The 27,160-nt window shown below is 45.7% G+C and overlaps 1 protein-coding gene and 1 pseudogene across 1 annotated transcript in view; both read right to left on the reverse strand.

Annotated features, from left to right (window-relative positions):
• Vps45 (vacuolar protein sorting 45 homolog) overlaps nucleotides 1-27,160 on the reverse strand; it is a 61,344-nt gene that overhangs the window by 549 nt on the left and 33,635 nt on the right. Inside the window, exon 14 of the mRNA XM_051157723.1 lies at nucleotides 21,543-21,674. Within this exon, the coding sequence (XP_051013680.1) occupies nucleotides 21,543-21,674 (132 nt within the window). The remainder of the gene's footprint in view (nucleotides 1-21,542; nucleotides 21,675-27,160) is intronic.
• On the reverse strand, nucleotides 19,880-20,300 carry LOC127199595 (cytochrome b-c1 complex subunit 7-like; annotated as a pseudogene).

Genomic DNA, 27,160 nt, shown 5'->3' on the forward strand with positions numbered 1-27,160 from the left:
CTCGGCCTTGTAAATGTAGGTGCCATCCTGTGTTATGCCACGAGCCACAGTGTTTGTGTGAACGGCAGAGGACACCTTGGAAGGGACCATCTCAGGTCATCAAGTGTGGCAGCAAGTGTCCCTACCCATTGAAACTTTAAAAAGAAATTACAGGACCCCAGATCTTTTAAGGGCCCTTCCTGACGCTGCGACCCTTTAATACAGTTGTCCACGCTGTGGTGACCCCCAGCCAGAAAATTTTGTTACTACTTCATAACTGTAATTTTGCTACTGTTAGGAGTCATAATGCGAACATATGATACACAGGGTATCTGCTGTGCCCATGACCTACAGGTGGAGAGCCTCTGCCTTAGGACCATGTTACATTATATACTGTATTTTTTCCTAAAACAGATTTGATCCTGTGGGATGTTCTTTCCTCTCTAAATTCTTTCTCAAAAGCCTTTGCACGTGTGATGCGTGTCACGGCGTGCATGCGGAGGCCTCAGGTGTCAATGCGTGTGTGATGTGTGTCACAGCATATAGAGGCCTCAGATGTCACCTGGGTTCTGCCTCTCACTGACACAGGGCCTGCTCATGCCAGAATAAAGTTTTATTCAGCTGCTTCTCCAGGGCTTGGCAAAGACACACAAAGCACACAAGCTGGACAGAGGAGTTACAGTGGCTCCCACGGGTGGGTGACGCTTCTCTCTGACATCAGAGTTATTTTGATGGCATTTGTAAGCACAGCTCCACGGGCAAGGGAAGCACGGAAGGCCCATCATCACCGCTTTGCAGTTCAGAGGACTTAAATTCTAAACTCTGTTAGAGACGAAGAAGCAAGGGAAGGAGTAGACAGCCATCACTTCCCTTCCAGCCTCAGACTGGAAATGCTGGAGGACACTGAATCGGGGTCAGGAGAGGAGGCAGCGGCCTCTGGCAGGTGATTTCTAGTAAGAAGGAAGCTGTCCCTATAGGATCTTGTCAGGTGATCTTTGCTCACTTTCAATTCCAGTACGCGGGGGGAAAAGAACTTGCTAAAATTATACAGTGCGCTCCTCCCATGTGCATCAATAAGACCACACATTCCTGACTGCAAAGAGAAAACACAGCATTTGCCAAACCTAATTTTGCTTCCCAGGGCTATTGTGACTTTTCAAACATCTATTTAGGGACTTTGATGAGTCACTGCTCAGAATGCTTAAAAACTATGGGCAACGAACATATTGGTAGCTGCATCCTAAATTTAGACTATGTTTAAAAACAATGAAACAAAAAGAATGCCTTGTCTAGATTAAAAAAAAAAAATCAATCTCACCAAAAACAAACTTCAAATCTGCAAAGCTAGGATCCAATGTGGTTCAGTTAAATTGAATTTAACAAATGTTTACACACACGATGGACCACAGCTTATGAGTCCTACCTTCAGGGACAGATGCACAACCACATCTGGGCAGGAGTGTGGCATAAACAGCACAGAGACTGGCTGCCAGCGCTGCAGCTCTTGCTCTGTCAGCAGGGTGCTGGGCCACAGAGCTGGCTCAGTGCTTAAGCATTTCTAGAAGACCTGGGTTCAGTTCCTGGCACCCACACAGTGCCTCACAAACACTTTAACTTCATTTCCAGGGGATCAGATGCCCTCTTCTGGCCTCTGCAGGCACCTGGATGCATACAGTGCACATGAACACACACATGCAAACACACATAACATAGAAATCTCTTAAAAATGCTTGTATCAGGCTGAGCATGGTGGCACATGCTTTTAATCCCAACACTGCGGAGGCAGAGGCAGGTGGATCACTGTGAGTTTGAGGCCAGCCTGGTCTACAAAGTGAGTCCAGGACAGCCAAGGCTACACAGACCCTATCTCGAAAAACAAAAACCAAACCAAACCAAAAGTGCATATCATCTTACGTTCTAGTCTCTGCAGTGTTACTGTTGTCCTCGGACTAGCTGTTGGCACACAACACAGCAGTACTGCGTAAGTGTGTGCACATCTGAACCAGCATCTGCGTCCTTTTCACTGTAGTCCTCAGGCAGGCATTAGGACGTGTGAGGGAGGATGGAAAGGCTGGTTCGCAAAGACTGACATCATATGATGTATACATGCATTGAAGTCGCTGGTGAGGAGGCTCTGTGGGTGAAGGTGTGTGATGCCAGCCTGGTGTCCTGAGTGGAAAGGAGAAGTGATGCCGCTAAGCTGTCTTCTAATGCCCGTGTGCGCCATGGTAGCAAACCCTTATCTACGCCAATATGAACAGTCACGAGCAGTGACAGAGATAAACCTTAGAGGCAATCCCTGCTGAGAAAAGCATAATGCCACTTTTGCTGTGATTAACGCCATGCAAAGTAAACGTGTGATTTAGAAGCCCGTGCCTCACTGGTGAACATGCACATTTGTAGCAAAGCCAGGGAGGATTCGGGGTGTAACTGCAGAGATGCAAGCCTGTGGGCGCGGGGCGGTGGTGTGTGCCTGAGCTGGGCCCACGGCGCCCATGCTCACTGCAGTGTGCTAAGGACATAGGGGGCGGAGGTGTGTGTCCAGGTCGGGCCCACGGCTCCCATGCTCACTGAAGTGTGCTAAGGACATAGGGGGCGGAGGTGTGTGTCCAGGTCGGGCCCACGGCGCCCATGCTCACTGCAGTGTGCTAAGGACATAGGGGGCGGAGGTGTGTGTCCAGGTCGGGCCCACGGCTCCCATGCTCACTGAAGTGTGCTAAGGACATAGGGGGCGGAGGTGTGTGTCCAGGTCGGGCCCACGGCGCCCATGCTCACTGCAGTGTGCTAAGGACATAGGGGGCGGAGGTGTGTGTCCAGGTCGGGCCCACGGCTCCCATGCTCACTGAAGTGTGCTAAGGACATAGGGGGCGGAGGTGTGTGTCCAGGTCGGGCCCACGGCTCCCATGCTCACTGACACACGGTAAGCCCACCATGCGAGTGGATCTTCTCTACGGTTCCTCAGTGTCTTTACATGCTAATGTGCCTTGTGACTTTCCCAGAGAACAGCCAGTGCTTTTCAACCGTGTTGTCTGTGCACTTCTTTCAAAAATGGATCTATCAGTGCCTCCTCAATCACTCTCTACAGAACGTACTGAGAAACGCTGACCTAACTAGAACTGCCGTGACAACCATCCTACTGAGGCTCCTTGGACCTCCTGCTGAGCGCTACAACTGTTGGCTAGAAACAAAGCTGCTCCCTAATTCCTGTCTTCCACTGATGCCCAACTTAGGAAAAAAGGAGAAGGAAAGCAGACAGGGGCCTTGGCCATTTCTCCTCTGGAGGGGGGGGGGGGGCACATGTGAATCCAGCACCGTGTGTGCTTGGCTGACGGGAGAGGAGGGAGGGAGCAGGCCCTCAGCGCCTGCCAGGGAAACTGAGTCAGGAGAAAGAGCTGCTTGTGCTATCAGTCACGCAGGTCCAAGGGGAAGCCGCCCAAGGCTAAGCTCCTTTCCCACCATGAACACCCAAGAGCAACCACAACTACAGCAGGAAAATCAGGAGTTCAAGGCCAGCCTTGTCTACAAAGTAATTTTAAGGCCAGACAAGGATACATAATACCATGTCTTGAAAAAAAAAATTTAAAAAGAACAAAACCCTTTCTCGCTGGCAGTTTAGCCTTTAAAAATGTTTATGCCTTATGTACAGTCATCTCTTCCCGCTGCTGCCCCGAGAAGGTGTGGGCTCAAACCCTGGCTCTGCACTTCCCAGACGGGATCCAGCAAATCACTCCCAGCCTTGGTTTTCTGTGGATGCTGGGATCACAATGACCTTATTTCTTGGACTAGGAAGGTCAGATGAGATGCCATTCGCACTGAACAAAGCGTTCCGGCACGTGACTTGTGCTCAATTGCTACCCAGATGGATGGTGCATAAGAATGCATATAAGATATTTATAGCACTGTCTCCAAGAGCGAGAATGCACAGAGACTGTCAGCAGGGGCTGAGGATGTGCCGAGTCAGCCCTGGGTTCAAGCCCCAGCACCACACACAGCAGATATGGTAGTGTACACATGTGATCTGAGCACCCAGGAGGAGAGACAGGAGGATCACAGTTCAAGGCCACCCCTAGGGCTACATGAGACTCTGTCTCAAAAAAAAAAAAGTCAACTAAGTGGGGAACGGTGGCACACGCCTTTAATCCCAGCACTCGGGAGGCAGAGGCAGGCAGATCACTGTGAGTTTGAGGTCAGTCTGGTCTATAAAGCAAGTCCAGGACAGACAAGGCTACACAGAGAAACCCTGACTCCAAAGACTAAAACCAAACCAAACCAAACTAAAAAAATATATTTTTGGGACAGGGTTTCTCTGTGTAGCCCTGGCTGTCCTGGACTCACTTTGTAGACCAAGCTGGCCTGCAACTCACAGAGATCTGCCTGCCTCTGCTTATCGAGTGCTGGGATTACAGGCATGCGCCACCACGCCCGGCTTCCATATTGTTTTATGACGGAAAGGTGTCTTTAGCTTAAGAGATTTGAAGAAGTTCTAGTGTGTACATACAATAGAGTCAGGAGACATACTTGGGTTGAATCCTGATTAAGTTCAACTTTGTCTTCTTACGTTAACCAAGCTTTTCTGTTAGGCACAAGGCTGCCGGGCACAGGGCTCCTCTCCCCAGCACCATGAACAGAACTTCACACACACTCGTACAGGGGAAGAGCTGGTCAGGTGATGTGGTCCCCAAGCTTTCAAAGGGGACCCTGAAATGCCCCAAAATGAAGGACACTGGTGTCTGGATCCCTTTCTCTTTGAAATGCAAATTCTGTCATAGTATCCCAATTTTTCTGTAAATAATTCAGGGATTGAGCTAACTTGTGGTTACAGGAGAAGGGCCAAGTTTCTAGTGTTACTTGCTAAGAGCGATCCGCAATGCACTTGCTGACAACATGCAATCAGCCCCTCCTGGCTTCAAGTCTGCCCAGGTGTCCTAAGCCTTCATCAGTTACCACTGAGGAATCAAACTAATTGTTTTGATCTACAGTTTACTTGGGATGACAAGAGCCCTAAAACGAAATGACTCTGGCTCCTTGTTTTATATTAATTCCTTACCCAGCAAAAGGCTGCGTAGTTTGCCTGCCTTACAAGTGCATTTAAAAGCAAAGGTAAATCTTCCCAAAATGTTTTCTGAGCTGATTTCAGGTGTTCAGGGCAGAAACAAACTGGGCTGCGTTCCAGCCCTACAACTGGATAGCTTGATGGCCTTTTACTGTGTCAGTTTCTTCATCTGAGAAATGAAGTCTCGGTGGGGCCAGGTGTGGTGGTGGCACACGCCTTTAATCCCAGCGCTCGGGAGGCAGAGGCAGGCGGATCTCTGTGAGTTTGAGGCCAGCCTGGTCTACAGAGTGAGTTTCAGGACAGCCAGGGTAGTTATACAGAGAAACCCTGTCTCAGAAAAAAAAAAAAAAAAACGAACAAAACCAAAATTGAAAGTGTTTAGCAGGTATAAATGTGAGCTACAGAGGTGATTTAAAATGTTCTGGTAGTCATAAAAAAAATGAAGGGAAATTAACTATAATGAATAGTTACTTAATTCATATACCCAAAGATTATTATTTTAGCACATTACCTTATGTTGCAGGATATTTGATCATACTGTGAACCCTGAGATTGTGTCGTTTACTGGAAAAACCTGTTTCTAGTTGTGATGTAGCCCAGCCCTGGCACATACCTTTAATCTAAGAGTTTTCTGCTTTAATTAAATAAAATCAATCATAGGTCAAGAGGCAGAGCAAGCATAAGTGAACGTAAGGAAAAACCACAGAGTAAGAGGAAGTGAGGAGGGCGGGCAGGGAGCTGCGCAGGAAGCAGCAGGGACATTCGGTTGGAGGTCCCTCTGAGCAGCCGTGGGTGAGGAAGGAGGTTTCCTTTTTTTCTGGTAGCTGAGGCAGAGAAAGCTGCGCAGGAAGGAAGCTGCGTATTTTCTCCACCTCCTTGAGCTTTCACCCCAGCTTCTGGCTCCCCAGTTCTTATTGGTAAAACTGAACATTTGGGATTTTGTCAAAAACAAGAACGTTAAAATTATTAATGAGATATTTTGCATTTTTTGCATTTTCTTTGAAATCCAAAATGTCTTTTACACTTGCAGTGCACCTCCAATCCAACTAGCCACAGTCAAGAGCTCAGCAGCCGTGAGTGGCTGGGGCCGCTGCACACACAGCACAGGGTGTTAAAGCAACGTGGAGCACACAGAAAGTGCACAGTGTAATTTAGTCCTCAGTGTTATATCTTCTTTAAAAAATATTTATTTTTATTATTTTTAAAGTTACATATGTGTCTGTATGCAGGTGTGTGCTGGATTCCCTGAGCTGCAGTTGCAGCCCACCAGAAGCCACCTGACGCGGGGGCTGCACACTGGACTTGGGTCCTCGGTAAGAGTCATACTCATCCTTAAGGACTGGGCCGTCTGGCCAGCCCTGTAATGTCCTCCCTAGGCGCTGCTATAGAGTGTATTTCCCAGTGTGCACTGCAGAGCCGGTTGACATCAGGTGGTTGTGGGCACTGACGTTCAACCGCACTGGGCCCACGATGGATCAAGGAGAAGGATGAGCCTGGTGCTGTAGAGCTTCGCTTTTTCATATCTTAATTTTGTTGCAAGTGGGGCTGGGGACTGACTAGGTCAGTACTCCACACCAGGCTACATCTCCTCAGTCCTACATTCTAATCTTAAAATTGAGATATAATCCATAGACTATAAAACTCATATTTTAAGGGCATGATTTGATAAGTGGCAGGTGGATAACGTCATCAGTGGAGACACAGGATGTTCCTGTGCCCTGAGCTGGAGCTTCTGAAAACCAAGAGACCAAACTCAACAGGAGCCATCACGCTGAGCCCACACTTGAGCACACAATACTAAGTGGCTTTCCAGAAATGTCAAGCAAATTTACATTTCCATTTAAGCCATACTTGAAACCACCTCACCATACATTTAAAAATAGTCAAGCCTAGGGAGGATGAATTTATTAATAGGCATAATAATTAGTATAGCATTATGTACTTTAAAATGCAATCGAAATGTCTGATCACAATAAAGACATATCATTTACATTTTAATTAAATTAAAATTATTGTAAAGAACATTTGATATCATAGGAAAATGTTTTCAATATAACAAAAATAAGAAAACCAAGTATGATCTGGACGTGGTGGCTTACAACTGTAATCCCAGCGCTCTGGGAAGGTGAGACAAGAGGAAAGCTGTAAGTTCAAGGCCAGCCTGGGCTATGTGGCCGTATGCTGTTGCACAGTTCTTCCTTGCCCAGTATAAACCTCGTATGAAATGGTCTACACAATACTATCCTAATTATGTCAAACAAAACAAAACAAACCCCAAAAGCCTTTATGTGGGCTGGTGAGATGGCTCAGTGGGTAAAAAGGTGACAGGAGTTCAGTTTAGGGGATCCACATGGTAGAGAGAGAAAACTGACTCCTGTGAGTTGGTCCCCACATACTGTGGGGACATGTGACTCTCACCAGACCCCAATACACGTGTGTGTTTAAACCTTTGTGTAAAGAAACAATTCAAAGAGCCACAATGGCTTGAGTTACCTCACCCTGAGTGGTTTGTACTTTCATATGGATTTCCTTATCGGCTACAGTGAGTAGGAGGAACGCCTGGTAAGGGGCTGCCTGGCTATCTGTTGCTGATACTACAAGCCTTTGCTAGTTGGAGGAAAGCAATTGGAAAGTGAGCTCTTTAATTGCTTTGCAGGTTTATAGCCACTGAGGGCTTAGCTGAATGCAGAGGACCACCATGTGTCGTGATTATTACTGATTCCAAAGGGAATCTGGCAGGGAAAAGATGGCTTGGTGTCACCTAGCAGGAGGCATCCTTGTCAAGAGTCTTTTTTTTTTTTTTTTTTTTTAAGATTTATTTATTTATTCCGTACACAGTGCTCTGCCTGCATGTACACCTGCAGGCCAGAAGAGGGCGCCAGATCTCATTAAAGAAGGTTGTGAGCCACCATGTGGTTGCTGGGAATTGAACTCAGGACCTCTGGAAGACCAGTCAGTGCTCTTAACCTCTGGGCCATCTCTCCAGCCCCGTCAAAAGCCTTAAGAAAAAATGGCTGGCTGGTTCTGGAGACTGACACTCCTGCGGGTCCTCTCGGCCAGCTAGCTAGCACAGTCTCCTCCTTGCCTTTCCCCTGTTCCGAATGCTGTGGAAACAAGGGCCCATCAGAACTGTGCTCCTACCAATCAGGGTCGTGGCCTCTTGGCTCACACAGCTGACCCAGCTGCTGCCAGTCAGGACTAGAGCTCTCTAATATCGACTGCTAAGGCTTAAAGTCCAAAGCAAGATGCTCACTCCTTTGCAAGGAAGGATTATGCTCTCCCAAAATACAAAAAGATGAAGATCAATTTATTGCAGGTGAATAAATAGACTATAGTTTACTGTACCTAGGATTCTGAGTTTTCATACTAAACAAATGTTCATGGGGAGGAGAGTGCTTTTAGTTCACATTAGCTTCTAAATGTCTTCTAAAAAATTTGTTTACTTTTAATCTATGTGTATGTGAGATAATGTGCACCTATCCATGCAAGCGCCTGTGAAGGCCGGAAGAGGGAGTTACAGGCAGTTGTAAGCTGTGAGCACTGGGAGCTAACTGAACTTGGGTCTTCTGCATGAGTGTAGCGCTCTTAACTGCTGAGTGCTACCTCTAGCCCCCCATGTTAGCCTTGGTAGCTCAGATGACACTCATAAGACCAATGTCATAACTCTTTTTAAACCCACAGTGCACAAAGGCTGCACAGAAATGTTCTGAGTAGCATTATTCATAGGAGCCAAAAGAGGAAAACTACTCAGATATCAAGCTGGGTGAGGTGGCACAAGCCTTTAATCTCAGCACTTGGGAGGCAGAGGCAGATGGATTATTCAGAATTGGAGGCCATCCTGATCTACAAAGTGAGTCTGGGACAGCCAAGGCTACACAAAGAAACCCTGTCTCAAAAACCAAACATACCTCAAAACCCAAAACTATTCAGATGTCAAGAAAATGTGGTCCATGCAAACAGTGAAGACCTCAGTCATAAGAGGAATGAAGTATGCTATTACACCATGGGTGAGCCTCAGGAGGGGTGCTAGTGAAAGAAACTACTCAAAAGAAAACATGTAATCCCTCACAAACTGCCTAGAGAAGAGACGCCGATGTGGACAGGGTATGAGGCTCTTTTTTTTTTTTTGGTTTTTCGAGACAGGGTTTCTCTGTGTAGCCTTGGCCATCATGGACTCGCTTTGTAGACCAGGCTGGCCTCAAACTCACAGCGATCCGCCTGCCTCTGCCTCCCGAGTGCTGGGATTAAAGGCGTGCGCCACCACGCCCAGCTTGAGTATGAGGCTCTTTTGGGGAAAATGAAGTGTTCTGACCTAGACTGTGATGAGGTTTCCCATGCTGGTAAATACACGGAAGGTCAGTGTACTCTACACCAACTACGTGAGAATGCATCTCAATAGAGCAGCAGCCCAGGCTGGAGAGGTGCTCTTGGTAACAAGACTTGCTGCTCTCCGAGGGCCTGAGTTCAGTTCCCAGCACCCACAGTGGGTGTGGCTGCTGCTAACCCTCCTCTAGGGGATGGGTTGCTCTCCTCTGGCTGCCGTGGGCACCCTCCACAGGTGCACACACACTCATACAGACACATAAGCCTTCAACTGATCTGCCATGTTCTAACTCACAGTGAAAGCCCGTCTTTATAACACGCTGCATGCCCTCGGGATCAGGCCTCAGGGGCGTCTGATTTCACACCCTTATATTTCACACAGACTCGCCAGCCTCCAGCTCCCCCAGTGCGCTGTGTGGTTCTGTGCTGGGACACTGGGCCCATGAGGCTTTCTTTCTACATCAGTTTGCCCTTATGTCTTTGCGTAAATCACATTAAGATGGTTTTCCTGACACCATATTGAACAGTGTGACCCACTCTCACTGCCTGTAAGCAATACCAACTTCCCTTTACCCTGTATCCATGTACCCTCACAGCACACATGGCTTTCTAGTTACTATGAAATGTATTGACTTGCTGAGTTTATTTGTCTCTTCTATAGCCCTTTGCTCACTAAACATTTGAGCAAATGAACTACTGACTTGTATCATTTCCATGTCTGTTCTAGCACCCTTGGGGGAAATGGCTGCTGCCTGCTCTGTGTAAGCGTTGGTGAAGGCACCTGTGGTTCTATGGCAATGTTCATATGTCATACGTACTTCATAGAAGCTGAAATGCGGCATTTCCACACCTATTTGAAGATATAGTAGGCTCATGTGATTAATGAGACAAATGAAGAATTAACCCTGTAAGAAGAACACTACTAAGGAGGTGCTGGGTGGTGGTGGCGCACACCTTTAATCCCAGCACTTGGGAGGTAGAGGCAGGTGGATTTATGAGTTCAAGGCCAGCCTGCTCTCTGGAATAAGTTCCAGGCAGGGCTACATAGGGAAACCATGTCTCTAAAAAAGAAAGGAAAAAAAAAAAAAAAAAAAAAAAAAAAGGAAGGAAGGAAACAAAATACTACCAGAAAAGCGTGGTCTTAAAGAAGTTACTTAAGAAAGAGACACTTAACTGGATGCTGTGGTGTACGTCTGTAACACCAGCAGTTGAGAGACTGAGTGAGGCAGGAGGATTGCTGTAAATTTGAAGTCAGCTTAGGGAACAAAGTGAGACCTTGTCTCAAAAAGACAAAAATGAATACACAATCAAACAAAATGTTTTTGTTATAGTGGGTCCATGTTAATTATGTTGTAATAAACAATCATTTTTAATATGGTTCTCTCTTGGTCATTTGTGTCTAAGCTGCCATGGTAGAAACAGCCAATGGCTCTTATCTGAAAAACTGTGTGTGTATGTGTGTGTGTGTGTGTGTGTGTGTGTGTGTGTATGTGTGCATGTGTGTGAAAAGAGACAAAGGCCTCTTTCTTTGAATGGCAACTTGAATTTTAGATTGAACTGTATATTTTCCTTGAAGCTCTAAAGGAGAAAGCCAGGCAGGGTGTGTGTGTCTGTAATCCTGCACTGGGAAGGCAGGCAGGGTGTGTGTGTGTCTGTAACCCTGCACTGGGAAGGCAGGCAGGGTGCCTGTGTCTGTAATCCTGCACTGGGAAGGCAGGCAGGGTGTGTGTGTCTGTAACCCTGCACTGGGAAGGCAGGCAGGGTGTGTGTGTCTGTAACCCTGCACTGGGAAGGCAGGCAGGGTGCCTGTGTCTGTAATCCTGCACTGGGAAGGCAGGCAGGGTGCCTGTGTCTGTAATCCTGCACTGGGAAGGCAAGGGTAGGAGGACCTTTCTCAAGCCACGCAGTGACTCCCAGGCCCTGGTTCAAGGCGCAGATGGGTGGGGCATATGTTTCCAGGTACCTTCTGGCTTAAAATGAAGAAATTTACTCAAGGTTGTATGTCAAAACTGAAACTAAACCAATAACAAACCAAGCAAAGGCCAGAGGCAGTTCTCTAGAATGTTCAGGTGCTGGATCAGGTCTTAGCATTGTCCCATGACCCCCAACACTGCAAAACAAAACAAAAAGATTGCTATCACCAAAAAATTATCTTAGTCCTAGATATCCCCTACGGCAAGAAGGAAAGACTAGTTTTTTATTTTTTATTTTATTTTTTTAACCTGAGATGAAACTCAATACTGAGCCCAGGCTGGCCCCAAATTTAGAGTTCTCTGCCTCTACCTCCTAAGAGGCTGGGGCTGCAGATGTGTGCCACCATGCTGGTGTTTTTATTCTTTATTTGTTGGTGCAAATAAAGAATAAACTTCACAACTAAGATTTAATTTCAATTTACAGCAGACAGTTAATAAATTTAGCTTGGGGAGAGAAAAGGAGCCTGGAACTTTTTGGAAAGCAGGTCAACTTTGACCCATTTATCCTGCACTTGAAGTAACTTCTGCCAGATTATAAACTGTGGTGTTTATGTATGTTGTAGCAAGTGATGTTTCCAACATTCATCTGCAGAATAAATCTATGGTAGGCTCAGGTTTTATTTAAGATTGCAAAGATCAGGGGAACCAAGTGACCTGTATCCACTGCAATTCTACAAGAAGCACTTCAGTCTGTAAAGACAGTGGCTCTGTTGTGGCCCGTCCTGTCTATCAGGACACGGTGACACGGCCATGCTGCCTCTTACACAATTCTGAGCATTCCTGAAGGGCATTTTCTATGGTTCTAAAAGTAGATTGCTCTGTAACCTCCACGGCTTCCCAAAATGATACTGAGCTGCAGAGCTCCTGAGTTCAAGGCTGCGACACAATTTCATCCTTTGGGTGTCACACACTGTAAAGCAACAGCCTCTTAGATAGAACCATAACAATTTACAGAAACAAATTACCCAGCTTATTTTCCTGACATTGTCTGTAGCGCAAGCTCACAAGCAGCCCCACTGTATCTAGCTATATAATTTTTTTTAATTTTTATTTTTATAGAAGGCTCCCGTCCTCTGTCTCCAGGGCCTCGTGACTGCTAAATGCTCACTCCACCACTGAGCTGCATGCCCAGCATAGGACTTCAGTGGTTTAAGGGATGGGAAACTGCTGGGCGTGGTGGCACATGCCTTGAATCCCAGCACTCGGGAGGCAGAGGCAGGTGGATCTCCGTGAGTTTGAGACCAGCCTGGTCTACAAGGTAGGTCCAGGAGAGAAGCCCTGTCTTGAAAAACTTAAAAAAAAAAAAAAAAAAAAAAAAAAAGCCAGATGTGGTGGTGCATGCCTTTAATCCCAGCACTGGGGAGGCAGAGGCAGGCGGATCTCTGTGAGTTCGAGGCCAGCCTGGTCTACCCAGTCAAGGCTACACAGAGAAACCCTGTTTTTAAAAACAAAACAAAACAAACAAAAAACAACAACAAAAAAAGAGAGATGGGAAGTTGGTGGTTGGTGGTTGCTCAGGCCAACCTGAGCAATACAGTAAGACCTTGACTCGGAACAAAAGAACAAAAGGAGTCGATTACTTAACAACTCAGTGACACCTCAGGTAGTGTGCACTCATGAACACAGAGCCTCTCCACTAAAAGTTGGATTTCTTGAATTACTTAAGCTTTCATAATAAATAGCCTTTGAGATGCAATAATAATAATTTCTTATTGTTAATCATATATTTTATTATTTATTTACTGGCTATAGGCTATATATATCTATAAAAGGAAACTATAAAAATCTGATATTGAATTGTTTACAAATTAATAAACATCAATTTTTTTCCCCTCTCCATTTGGCAATTGTCATAGCAAGTCCCTCTTCCTAAAAGCTTCGTTGGTCAAAAGCTATAAACGATCCTGTACTCAGTGTAAATATTTAGCATGCTATCAGGCAGACAAATGTAAAACCAAAGTTAGATGCACTCTGAAGGGCCTTGAGGTTTTTTCAGGGCTGTCTTCTTTCTTTTTTAAAAAATTAGTTCTGTGAGAATTTTAAACAATGTATTTTAGTTATGTCACCCCTCCCCCACCTCGCCCAGGTCCTCCCACCTCCCTTCCCAGCTCTGGGTCACCCCTCAGCTCCTTCACATCAAGGCCAGCTCGTGCTGCCCAAGTATTCTTGCGCGTGTGGCCGTCCATTGGGGTGTAGCTGACTTGTCAGGAGCTGACTCTTAAAAGCTGACCCTTTGTCTCCCAGCAGCCAGATGTGATGGGGTAACCAACCACTTCCTGATTGGCTTAAGGACTGCTGCTCCATAAGAGGACACTTATATCTGACACCATTTGGGAGCTCTTATTTCTTAATTTCACACACACAAAAAAATCATTTGCTCAGTAACGTTGACACTAATTTATGAAATTAAACATTTTTTTCCTTTGCTTTTTTAAACAGTAAAGTGAAATTTTGCTTAAAGCACTAATAATCAAAATCTGGGAATATGCATTTTTATTTACACATGGAAAGACTATTTTATAGGGATGTGCATGTGTCTATCTTTCTAACTCTACTTATTTTTAAAATGAGATATAGATGTTTAATTTATATACTTCTGATAATTCAAGTGAAAGGAAAAATGTTACTTTCTTAGGCTGTAGAGCTACAAAGACCTCAGAAGGTATATTTAAAGTGTTTAAAGGTCAATTAATCCTTTTGAACACTGATATTAGAATCTATTAAAAGCAAAAAACTATCTAAGTACATTTGAGCAAACTTATTTGGATCAAGAAGATAAAAACCACTGCATGGCTGCTGGCAAGCTGGGCTGTGAGTGTCAGAGAACAGGTGGGGACCAGGGACATGTGAGCTATACTCATGACACAAATGCACACTGGGCTCTGCCTTCCAATCTCAGTCTCGGTCTCTCTGTCTCGTTAATTAACTGCTCAGGATTAAGTGGATATAGGTAAAATACTTAGTATTGTCCTCAGCACACAGTATATGCCCAGTAATTATTAAGTGTCTTCATTGTTTTTTTATTAGCAGAAAGGGAAAAATCTGAACAAGATGATTATGAAAGCATTACGTCATTTCTATGCCACACCCCTCCCCCCAAGTTCATCTTATTTGCCACTGAATTAGGTATAAAACTTTAAGTTTATCATTTTAGGATGCAAGGCTGCCTTTAAATTTTTTATCCTCTAAAAGTTTGAAAATGAAATTTAATGTCATAACTATTCTATACACGCCCAAGTCCTAACTGTTAATTCATGAATATTTTTATTTCTGAATTTAAGGCAGATTATATAAAGGTTCTCTTACAACAGAACACATAGAAAGGCAAGAAATGCTTAAGCCTTAAACATGTATCTAAATGCTTCAAAAGCAGAAGGAAACAGGGCAGTGGCTCATCCTTTTGATCCCTGTTCCCAGGAAGCAGAAGCACTGGGACCTCTGAGTTTGAGGCCAGCTAGGAATACATAGTGAGATTCTGTTGAAATAAGCGAACAGCAAGACCCTTCAAAGGAATCAGAAATTAGATGGGTAGAGGATAAAGCAGACTATGGGATGGGGATGGACCAGCATTCTTAAACAAGGCCACAGCTGAACATTAGTGTGTGTGTCTATAATATGTAATGCTTATACAGCACACAAACGACAACCAGGGTGCTTGACCATTAGCTGGTGCTGTTCTTTCATGTAATTCACATTACAGAAGTAAAGTCTTAACTTCATTCTGAGACTTACCCTTATATCCATATACGGATGTATGCTTATATGCACTCACACACACACACGTGTAACAATAGTAATCAGAGAAAAAGAGGCCATTGAGAGGGTCTAAGGGGCATGGGAGGGATTGGAGGGAGGAAAAAGGAGTGATATATTTTAATTAAAAAATTATAGGACTTGAAGCCAGGCTACACAGAGAAACCCTGTCTCAAAAAAAAAAAAAAAAAAAAAAAATTATAGGACTTGAAAGAAATGAAGAACTCGGAAGCATGAGAAGAAAAAAAGAACATTAACAAAAGTCAGACAAATTTGAACAGGAAACAGACAGAGCATAAAGTATAACATAAACTATTCTAAAATAAAACTCAATGGAGACGCTAACCACAGAGTCCGCAGAGCTACAGAACAGCTGAAGTGGAATAGCGATCTGAAAATTCACACAGAAGCGAGCACACAGAGATGACAGAGTACAAAAGGGAAACTAAGGCATACAAGGGTCCAAAATAGACCTCAGCTCTAGGAGGAGACACCACAGGGAGTAAAAGAGTGGCAACTTTCGAAGAAATGTGATGAGAATTTTTCCAGAAATTACGCCAAACATACAATTTTTTAAAAGGTAACACATATAAGAATAAACTCGGGCTGGAGAGATGGCTCAGAGGTCACTGACTGCTCTTCCAGGTCCTGAGTTCAATTCCCAGCAACCACATGGTGGCTCACAACCACCTATAACGTGATCTGATGCCCTCTTCTGGCCTGCAGGTGTGCACACAGGCAGAGCACTGTATAATAATAATAAATAAATCTTTTAAAAAAGAATAAACTCATATTTATATTCAGAATACTAAAGCTAAAGCACCAAATATAACAAAGAAAGTCTTTAAAGAGAATAGAAGAAGTCGGACGCAGTGGACGCCTTTACTACCAGCATCTGGTCTACAGAGTGAGTTCCAGGACAGTCAAGGCTACACTGAGAAACCCTCACTTGAAAAAACAACGAAACAAACAAACAAACCAAAAACAAAAAAAGAATCAGAATATTGACTTTAAATTAAAAACAATTATAGTAAGAAAAGACTTTTTCTGCTTTTGAGGCGGAGTCTCTTTCTATGTTGTCCTAACTGGCCTTCTGAAAGTGGCCATGTAAACCAGGCTAGCCTCAAACTCACAGACATCCACCTGCCTCTGCCTCAGGAGTGCTGGATCAAAGGTGTGGGCCACAATGCCCAGCCTGAAAGAATATTTGTCAGTAGTCACAAGTGAAAGTAACTCCACTGACCAGGTCCTGCCTCCAGGTTCCTGCCCTCTGAGTTCCCTCCCGACTTCCTTCAGTAGTGGGCAGCATAGGGAAGTGTAAGCTGAATAACTCACCCCCCAAAAGAAAATAATTCCATTGACTTTTAAGTGCTGAACAAAAATTATCAGCCCAGAATTATTTTTTTATGAGTCCCCTCCCTCCCTCTCTTTCTAAAACAATTCATTTTAATTTGTGTGTGTGTGTGTGTGTGTGTGTGTGTGTGTGTGTGTGTGTGTGTGTAGAGGTCATCAAATCCCCTCATCTGGAGTTGTAAGCAGTTCTGAGTCACCTGCTGTAGACTCTGATCTTGGGTCCTCGGAAGAGCAGCACGTAATTTAACTCCTGAGCCATCTCCCCAGCGCTCAGCCCTGAATTCTAAACTCAGCTGAAGTAGCACTTTAGACATGTCCAGGTGACCAGCGGCTGGAGGAAGATGTTCTTTAGTGAGAGGAAACCTGTGTCAAAGAAAGGCCGAATGACAGGGACAACTGGGGAGGAGGGACAAGTCTATGTGGGAGGAAAGTTAAGTCGGACTGAGTTTAGGCTCTGTGTGGGCGGGGCGCCACCGTGTGTGGGTGGGGCGCGGCTCTGTGGGGGTGGAGTGCAGCTCTGTTGGGGCGGGGTGCACTTAAGTAGCACAGTGCTTGTAGCACAGATCCTAAAAAATTTAGTCTCAGGGCTGGAGAGATGGCTCAGAGGTTATGAGCACTATCTGCTCTTCCAGAGGTCCTGAGCTCAATTCCCAGCAACCTCATGGTGGCTCACAACCATCTGTAATGAGATCTAATGCTCTCTTCTGGTATGCAGGCAGAGCATTGTATACATAATAAATAAAAAAAAATTTTTTTTGTTTTTTGAGACAGGGTTTCTTTGTGTATCCCTGGCTATCCTGGAACTCTCTTTGTAGACCAAGCTGGCCTCAAACTCACAGAAAACCACCTGCCTCTGCCTCCCAAGAGTGGGATTAAAGGCATGGGCCACCATGCCCCGCTAATAAAAATTTTAAAAAGAAAAAAAAAAAATTAGTCTCTATATCTATTTATTAACTTATCTTCTTTTAACATTTTTTATTTTGTTTTTGATACAAAGTCTCACCCTGTTGCCCTTTTGGTCTAAACTTGAAGACCAGGGTGGCCTTGAATTCATAGATTTTCCCGCCTCTGTTTCCCAAGTGCTGTAATTAGGCATGGTCCACCATGCCTGGCTAACAAATATCTTTTAAGATCAGGTAAAATCAATTTCTGACCACAGGAATCCCACAAGCAGTGATGACCTAGGGGGTTGAGCAGATGCAAGAGGGACATTTATCTCTGAGGACACTGGCTACAGAGGTGTATTCAGTGTGACATTTCACTCAGAGGACTCCTCTATGTGGAATGACATGTATGCAGTACAACAGAGAGAGGGCTTTGTCCCTATTCTTGGCACAGAGCCCCTAAAACCCGGGCGTTTCCTGAATGTCTTGTTTCAATGAAGCTCCTCTTGTGGCTTCGGGATTCGGAAGAGACCAAGGGATGGTCAGAAGCCTGGACGTTCAGCCCGCGCCTCGGCCTTTGGGGAAAGTGTCTGGAGTCTTAGTCACTAGTGCTCAGTGATCTAATCAGTCACACCCACACAACAGAACCCCACAAACGCCATTAAATGGCAAAGTTCAAACGTGTGTCAGGCTGGTGTGTGCAGCTCCCACCCAGCCCACGAGACCTTGCCCTGCCGGTTCCTGATGGACACTCCTGAGCTGTGAGCTTTGTAACAAGTTAGCAAACAGAATGAAGTGTTTCCTAAGTCCTGCACATTGTTACCAAACCCACAGAAGGAGCTGTGGAAGCTCACCTTGCGGCAGGTAAGTCAGAAGGCACCTGCTGCATCTGAGGGGGCAGTCAGGGGAGACTGAGGCACTGCAGTCTGTGAGGTCTTCGCTAGCTCTAGGTAGAGTGGATGCTCGCCGTGCAGCCAGTTAGTGTCCAGAGACGTGGGAACGTGGTGTTGAAGGTGTCGGGAGGAAAGAACTATCCATAGAATCTATACAAGCTACACATCTCCACCACACAGCTTAAACCACGATGAAATAGATATTTCTGTTAGACTATTAAGATGCAAGTTTAAATATGAGTTCTAAAAGTAATAGTAAAGTTGTTAGCATTTATAAGCTTGGTTGGGAAAGAAATTTAACTTTCTAAGCATAACATCAAAGGCAGAAATCACTGGAAGCTTAACTACATAAAAATTAAAGACAACAACAACAATAGAATATAAAACAAAGCCATCTGGGGCTGGAGAGCCGGCTCGGTGGCTGAGAGCACTTGTTCTCGCAGAGCACCCGGGTTTAGTCCCCTGAGCCCACGCAACAGCTCACAGCCATTCTTAGCTCTAGCCCCACAGGCCCCAGGGCCTTCCTCTGACACCAGGCACAGGTCACACATGCTGAAACACACGCAGGCAAAAATACTCATACAGAAAATTAAATAGGGACATAAATATTTAAGAAAAAACTGTGAGAAAGATTGGAAAATGCAACATTAGTGGTTTTATCCTTAATTATAAGTACAGGAATTTAAAAATGATTATGAAAAATGGAAAGAATGCTCTAATTGTAAGTGGGCAGGGACATTAGCTGGCAACGGGCACACAAATATGCACGTGTCAGCACGCTCTGGCACTGGCAGTGGGGCCAAGTGACTTGTCCAAGTTCTCGAAAAGAGGCAGGAGAAAGCTAGGGATAAAACCCAGGCAGCAAGCTGGGTGTGGTGGCGCACGCCTTTAATCCCAGCAGGTAGAGGCAGGTGGATCTCTATGAGTTCCAGGCCAGCCTGGTCTACAGAGTGAGTCCAGGACAGCCAAGGCTACACAGAGAAACCCTGTCTCGAAACCGCCCCCCAAACCCCAGGCAGCCTGCCTTTTAAAAGTCTGTCAGTGTAAACTATTCAGTCCTAACAGTACTTACGGCAAGCTGCCAAGGGCAGGTTCTAGAGCAGGACCGCAGTGAGCAGTGAGGCCCCTTTTGGCTCACATGCTACCATGAATGTCTGTGCAGACCTGGGAGAAATGCTGGAAGGACCCTCGGATTAAGTGGCTGGGCAGTGGGGTTTTTCCTTCTCTGTATACATTTTGAACTAAAAAATGAAAACCCTTCACAATGTGTGCACAGTACCTCCACAATAAAGGCAAAATTATGTTGGAAAATAAAAAATGATATGCAGTGAAAGAACATGTAAATATTTTTCATGACTCTTAGTTACCCAAACCCACACATCTCAGCACAGACCCTCGGCCACGGACGACATGGACCCTCAGCCACGGACGACACGGACCCTCGGCCACGGACGACACGGACCCTCGGCCACGGACCACACGGACCCTCGGACTAACCGCTATGTGCAAGCATGACTGAGTTCTCTAGTCTCGGCGGCGTCACCCGTCAGGGCCACGGTACTAGTCCTAAGACACCATGTTTCCTGTAATTTTACTGCTTAAAAACTTCAATATTTTCCATTTTCTTTCTCTCTTTTTCTTCTTCTTTATGTTTACAACAGACTTTACTTAAAGTGAGGCATCTGCAGAGCCAATAATTCTTAAATTGTGATTTAGGTTGAAATACGTACATAAAAATATCCCGAGACCAGGCACAGCCACAGATCCCAACTGTGAGATCACTTCACCCACTCTTCTCTCTTTTCTTCCTCGAATAACCTCCTTCAGGGGAGGCTCATGGTAGACTTTGCCCTCCTCACATTTTGTCCACTGCTCTTTAGGCAAGGTCCGCAGCCTCACGCCAGGTCCAGGGCTCTGCTGTTAAGAAGGTCCTCAGCGAGCCTTCCTATGGCTTCTCCCACACCCTCAGCTTCATACACTGTGTCATCTCACACTGACCCCAGTTTATAGAACCCTGCAGCATTATAATACCATTGCAAAAACCACCCAGCCACGTGCTTCACACGGCAACAGCAGGCCTGCCTGCCATTTTGACCTGAGACTGAAGAGAGCTCTTTTTTTTTTTTTTTTTTTTTTGAGACAGGGCTTCTCTGTGTAGCCTTGGCTGTCCTGCACTTGCTTTGTTGACCAGGCTGGCCTCGAACTCACGGAGATCCACCTGCCTCTGCCTCCCGAGTGCTGGGATTACAGGTGTGAGCCACTATGCCCAGCTCTATTTTCTTATATAAGAAAATAAAAATTCCTCAGCCCCATACCCCAGGCCTTTCATACTATGGCACTTAGTTAAACCCTTTACTTTGAGGGTCTGGAGAGATGGCTCAGAGGTTAAGACGCTGACTGCTTTTATTTTATTTTATTTTTTTTTCTGACTGCTTTTTCAGAGGTCCTGAGTTCGAGTCCCAGCAACCACATGGTGGCTCACAACCATCAATAATGAGATCTGGTGCCCTCTTCTGACGGGCAGGAACACATGTGCGCAAAGCACTAGATACATAATAAATAAATAAATAAATAATGTTTACTTTGGCACGTGCCTTTAATCCTAGCATTCGGGAGGCAGAGGCAGGCAGATTGCTGTGAGTTCAAGGCCAGCCTACTCTACAAAGTGAGTCCAGGACAGCCAAGGCTACACAGAGAGAAACCCTGTCTCAAAAAAAAAAAAGGTTTCCTTTGTCGTGGGTGGTAAGCCCTGCAGCTCTCTGTTTATAACTTGCTCCTGGAATCAACTCTAGGGTGTGCCCGTCTTCATACCCTCAGGTTTTGTGTGAGGCCCTGCTAGCGTATTCTGCCACATGAGGCACTTGCCAGTTAGCTCCCTTTGCCTCTTGAAAACCCCATAGTTCCTTTCTCTCTCCCTGGGGCCTTACTTCCTTGATTCTGTTCTGCATTTCCTGACAGTAGGACTTGAGATGGACTCTTCAGCTTGTCTTTGCATCCTTCTCTCTAAATACATACTGAACAGAGATAATCCACAAACAGCAACCCAAAGCCAAGAGCGGCACTGAGCATGCTCAGCTTTTGTCAAAGTGCCTGCCTGATCAGAGAGTCTCCTCTGAGCACGGAGAACATGGCTTGCTGGCAGTCCAGCACAGACTGTGCCTCGCACACTCAGCTCCTCAGCTCCGAGAGCTGCCTTCTTGAGGAGAAGGCCTGCAGGTGCCAGCGCATTGTGCTTTATGGCAGTTTGGTCATCAATCTTGCCAAGATACAGGGAATTTGAACCTTACTGCCCAAGGGCAGGGAGGCCTGGAGGGCCGAGGCGGTCTTTTACCTTTTGGTGTTGTGTACTGTTGTTCCTCCCAGAACAATCCTCACCCCAGGAGTGGTGCGGTTCAGGTTATAAACTGTCAGGGCTTCTTCATAGGTGGCTCCTCCAATGATGAACACGATGATGTCCTGAGGCCTGCGATGACGAAGACAGAGAGCATGTCACAGGCTAAGTAAGCCATAAAAGGGGGGCTTTTAGTAACAAGGAAAGGTCTGTTTTTATTATATGCACAACTTCAACTTCTGAGGTCCTCTACCCCGTTTTTGGTGAAGGAAGCAGAATAAAGGGTTTAAAAAAAGTTTTAATTATCTCAAATTGGCAGGAAAGAGAAGGAAATGCTGAATAGTGATTTGCTTTCTGCTTATGAGCGGATGTCTTATTTCTGTGCTGGGGATTTCAGAATAGCACAATGGTGTTTGCTGGAACCAAATGCAAAAATATTCTTTTATATTCGAGAGGCTGAGAAGGCTGTACTGCAGCACGCTTCAATAAGGCAGTGTTTATGCTTGTGCCACACATCTCCTTTCAACTACAGCCCTGTGCCGTTTACTGTGGCCCCTGCCAAGCGCTGCGGACGTTTTGTGGAACACTGGGACGTCCCTGTCCTGATGGACTAGAGTCCCTGAGTGTGATGATTCTAGTGTGATCTCACTTCTTCTTTGATAACAAGTGTACGGCGTGGCATTATCCCTGCAGAGCCAGCTCGGCCGCTGGCGTCATCGGGTGGCACTCAGCTTCTTCCTGTACTTCTCTTATCAAAGTGGCTTCAGAGTCAAAGAAAACAGGTCCTGTGAGCTCCTGCTGCAGGCGTGACGACATCTTACTGTCAGTTGTTAACGTTTTTCTTACTTTTCCTTTTCTGTGCCATCAAAAGAAGAGGAAACTGACCAGACAAGCAGTTTTGTTACCACACATTGTGTAAACTACAGCAAGCAGAAGCATCCATTTTGGAAGTCAGGGCCCAAAACTACGCATGCGTATGTGCAGATTATGGAAAAACACAAGTGTACACTTCTGTGATGTGTCTCCTTGTGTCTTTCTAAATTGCCTTGAAGCAATGAAACCAAGACCGTATTTATTTTTACAGGATCTCATGGAAACAGAATCAGATATTGTAGCTATTTAAATAAGGTCACTCGGGAGGCAGAGGCAGGCGGATTGCTGTGAGTTCGAGGCCAGCCTGGTCTACAAAGTGAGTCCAGGATGGCTAAGGCTACACAGAGAAACCCTGTCTCGAAAAACCAAAAAAAAAAAAAAAAAAAAAAAAGGTCAGAAGGCCCCTGAGTTGCAGAAACTCTCCATTGTATGCAAATTTGAAAAGATAAAGAAGTAGTTATAGCCGGGCGTGGTGGCGCACGCCTTTAATCCCAGCACTCGGGAGGCAGAGGCAGGCGGATCACTGTGAGTTCGAGGCCAGCCTGGTCTACAAAGTGAGTCCAGGACAGCCAGGGCTACACAGAGAGACCCTGTTTCAAAAAACAAAAAACAAAAAACAAAAGAAGTAGTTATTGTACAGTTAGCTAGTTGAGGGGCAATTATGACACTTCTGTGGGACTTAGGATGAAAATCTTGTATTTAATACTAAATTTACTTTTAAAAAATAATTGTATTTGTTTTTCTTTAATGTGTATGGATGTTTTGCCTGCATGGATGTCTGTGCCCATGGAGGCCAGAAGAAGGTGTCAGATCCCCTGGAACTGGGCTTATAGACAGTTGTGAGCTGCCATGGGGGTTCTGGGAATTGTACCCAGGTCCTCCACAGGAGCAGTCAGTGCTTTTAACTGCTGTGCCATCTCTCTAGGCCCTAAATTTACCTTTTAAGATACATTTCATTTGAAACTCTGACCACAGGCTGGGGACATCCTGGCATGTGCAAGGCCCTGGGTTCCGTTCTTAATCCATAAAACAAAAGAACCCCCCCCCCCCCCCCCAGGCCAACAGCACAGCCAGCCACAGCACTCTAAGGGTCACACACTGCTGCATCGCACACAGAGTTTACACGCTGTCGTTTACAAGACACAGCTTTGAAGTTGCATGTGGGACACACCTGCACTTAGAAGGCGTAGGAATCTGGAGATCTGTGATTGATTTAGTCTGTGTCAGGCAAACCAGGCCTCTATAGTGACATATATATAAAATTAGAGCCACCAAGATTGGGTGTTAATGGGTAAAAGTGCCTGTCACCAAGCCTGAAAGCCTAAGTTTAATACTCAGAATCTACATGGGAGAAGGAGCGAACACTCCTGCAAGTCATCCTCTGAACACCATACATGTGCTGACACAGACATAAAATAAATAGGTGTAATTTAAATGCTGAGCCAACCATCCAACCAATAAGCCAACTAACAACAGGTAAAGACTCCCCAAATTGTTTTGAAGTAGATAAAGCCAAGTACACAGCATGAAACACAAAACCCACTGAAGACATTTCTTCTTACTGCGGCTCTTTTGCTGTCTCGTCCCTGTCGTGCCCTACCCCCCTCCCCCGGCCCCCTCCTCTATCCCCTTCCCCCGGCCCCCTCCCCCAACACCTAGGATTCCTGTAGAGGTGAATGTTGTTGCTCCCCTCTGTGTGTCCCTTGAATGGCACTTTGAAACGCAAACACAAAGCCTTCCACACACAGTGCTCTGATCCTTCCTTCTCTTGGACACACAGTGCATTTGAATGTGTGTGTGGGGGGGCCATGTATTCCTGTACATACCAGATCATGTGTGTGGATTGCCAAGGACAACTGTGCGGATTGGCTCTCTCCTTCTACCGTGTGGGATCTGGGGAATTCACCTCAGACCCTCAGGCCTGGCAGCAAATCCCTTTGCCGTCTTGCCAGTGCCCTATTGTACATTTAAAGGTTTGAGAGAGGGAACTGGCAGATGGCCCAGTGGTTAAAATCAGTTGCTATTTTTGTGGAGGACCCAGGTTCAGTTCCCAGAACCCACATGGTGACTCTCAGTCATCTGCAACGTCGGATTCAGAGCATCCTCTGAATCCGACACTCTCTTCTGGCCCTGTGGGCACCAGGCACACACATGGTGCACTTATTTGCAGGGAAACACTCATAAAAACATCAAATCATATTTTAAAAATTTGAAATTGGGTGTGGTGGCACACACCTTGAATCCCAGCACTGGGGAGGCAGAGGCCAGCCTGGTCCACATAGCAGCTCTAGGCTGGGTAAGGCGTCACAGTGAGGCCTTGTTATTTTTGTGAGTTGTTTCTTATGTATCACAGTGCCAGTACAGCAGAGCACCGACTCCTCACACGCCAGGGCTGTGCATTTCAAAGCCGTGGGTGACAAAGCGGGGTCTCATTGTGGCTTCGTGTTATGCTCTGGTTATCTCATCTTAAGCTAATTTCAGGCAGTTTGGCTCCAGACCCCACTAAGTAACTTCTGTCCTCAGGGTGGAGCCCGTGGCTAACTCCAAGTTGACACCTTTCAGTCTCTGTCTTTCTTCATGTGCCAGCAGCATCTGACAAGCTCGTCACCTGCTTCTGGATAAGCTTTCTCCATCTAGTTCCCAAGACATTATCGTCTTGGTTTTCTCCCTACTCTGTTAGTGGCCCCTTTTTGCTCTCTCTGTGTGGCTCGGTTTCACTGTGCCAACCTTTTAATGAAGTGCCCAGAGTCCAGCCCCGGGGCCACTTTGTACCTACATAGACCCCCTAGATCTCCTTCAGATGTGGTCATTTAAATGGACGTAATTAAATTAAAATTTCAACTCTTCAGCAGCACTAGCCACATGCAGCTAGTGGCTGCCTGCTAGGGTTTGAGGAAATGTAATCCCCATTGGGAGTGGGGGCAAAGCTGCCCCTGAGTACAGTGTTTAGAGGAGGGGCCTCTGGGAGTGCTTAGGACTGGCTAAGGTAATGGGGGGCAGGGCTGAGGACTCAAAGACAGAACAGAGGACAGACACATCATAGGCTCAGAAAATGAGGTTGGTTGGTTTGTTTTGGTTTTTTGAGACAGGGTTTCTCTGTGGCTGTCCTGGAACTCACTCTGTAGACCAGGCTGGCATCAAACTCACAGAGATCTGCCTGCCTCTGCCTCCCGAGTGCTGGGATTTACGTCTATGAGTGTTTGCCTGCATGACTCTCGGTGCAGCACGTGCACACCTAGTATATATGGAGATCAAAAGAAGACATCAGACCCCTGGAATCACAGCTGTGAGGTGCAGTGTGGGTGCTGGGAATTGAACCTGGGTCCTCTTCAAGAACAAGTGTTCTTAACTGCTAAGCCATCCCTTCAGCTCTTGCAAAACTTCTATAAAAGGCCTCAGGGCTGGGGAGATGGCTCAGTGCTTAAGAGTACTTACTCCCTTTGCAGAGGACTCAGGGTTGGTTCCCAGCGTGCACATCCGGTGACTCACGACTGCCTGCACCCCAATGTCAAGGTGCCTGATACACACTGGCCGTCACCAGTGCACGCTCATGGTCACATAAGTCCATGGAGGCAAACTCACATACAATGAAAATAAACTTACATTTATTTATTTATTTAAAAACAGGGGTTCTCTGTGTAGCCTTGGTTGTCTTAGAACTCACTCTAGACCAGGCTGGTCTTGAACTCACATCAATCTGCCTGCCTCAGCTGGGATTAAAGGTGTGCACCACCACTGCTAGGCAATAAAAAATTTTATTTTTAAGTCTTCAAAACTGGGTGTGGTAACTCATATCTACAGTCTCAGTACTTGGGAGTCTGAAGCAGGAGGATTGTTGCGAGTTGGTAGCCAGCCTGACTTACAGAGTGAGACCTTGTCTCAAATAGAAAATTAAAACATATTAAAAAATATCATAACAAAAAAAAAAAAAAAAAAAAAAAAAAAAAATATCATAACATTTTTCATTTCTATTCTTTCCCCTCAATGAATTTTGAAAGATGTCCCTATGAGACCAGCAGTAAAATACATAGAGAATCTTTTTTATGCGATGGGACACATAACACCAATTCTATGTGCCTCTTTTTGTGCTCTCTAGTTCACTATGGCAACCAAAAGCATTAATTAAGTAGTCAGCAAATGTTAGAAAACAGCAGCCGGTTCATGCTGGATCCAGCTACACAATTTGTGTCTTATTTTGTCACATCCACCTTCCTTCCCACTCCTACACCATCCACGCCACAGCCTGACATTGTGGATGAAACTTACCTATATTAATATTCATATGCCACGACATTCTGCACTGCGAGCTGACCACCAGCTCTTACCCCCCTGTCCAATCCCTGGACACAGGCTGGACCTAACTGTCTTCCTCACATTTAACCGTGTGTAGTTCAAGTGTCCTGGAAAACTGCACGCTAAGCTCACTCGGCACACGTTAAGTCACTGTCCAGTCACTTATGGAAGTCCTGCTTACATTTCTGTAGTAAGTTAGAGTCAAAGACATGCTGCCATCTCATCTCTTACCGTATCGACCTCCTAATTAAGCTTGCAAATCTTGCTGACACTTGGGGCCATTGGGGCTTTATTTTTGTCACTTGTTTTTACGTCTCAGCAGACTGGACATGGTCTCCACGTGCTTCTCTGTGAGACTCAGCCTCTGGGCTTCTCTGCTGTGCTCAGTCTTACTGTTGGCTCCGAGCCTATGTTCAGCGCTGCTGGACTCTGAGCAGTGTTTTTTTCTCTTT

This window comes from Acomys russatus, chromosome 15 (assembly GCF_903995435.1).
Source record: "Acomys russatus chromosome 15, mAcoRus1.1, whole genome shotgun sequence".
NCBI classification, from domain to species: domain Eukaryota; kingdom Metazoa; phylum Chordata; class Mammalia; order Rodentia; family Muridae; genus Acomys; species Acomys russatus.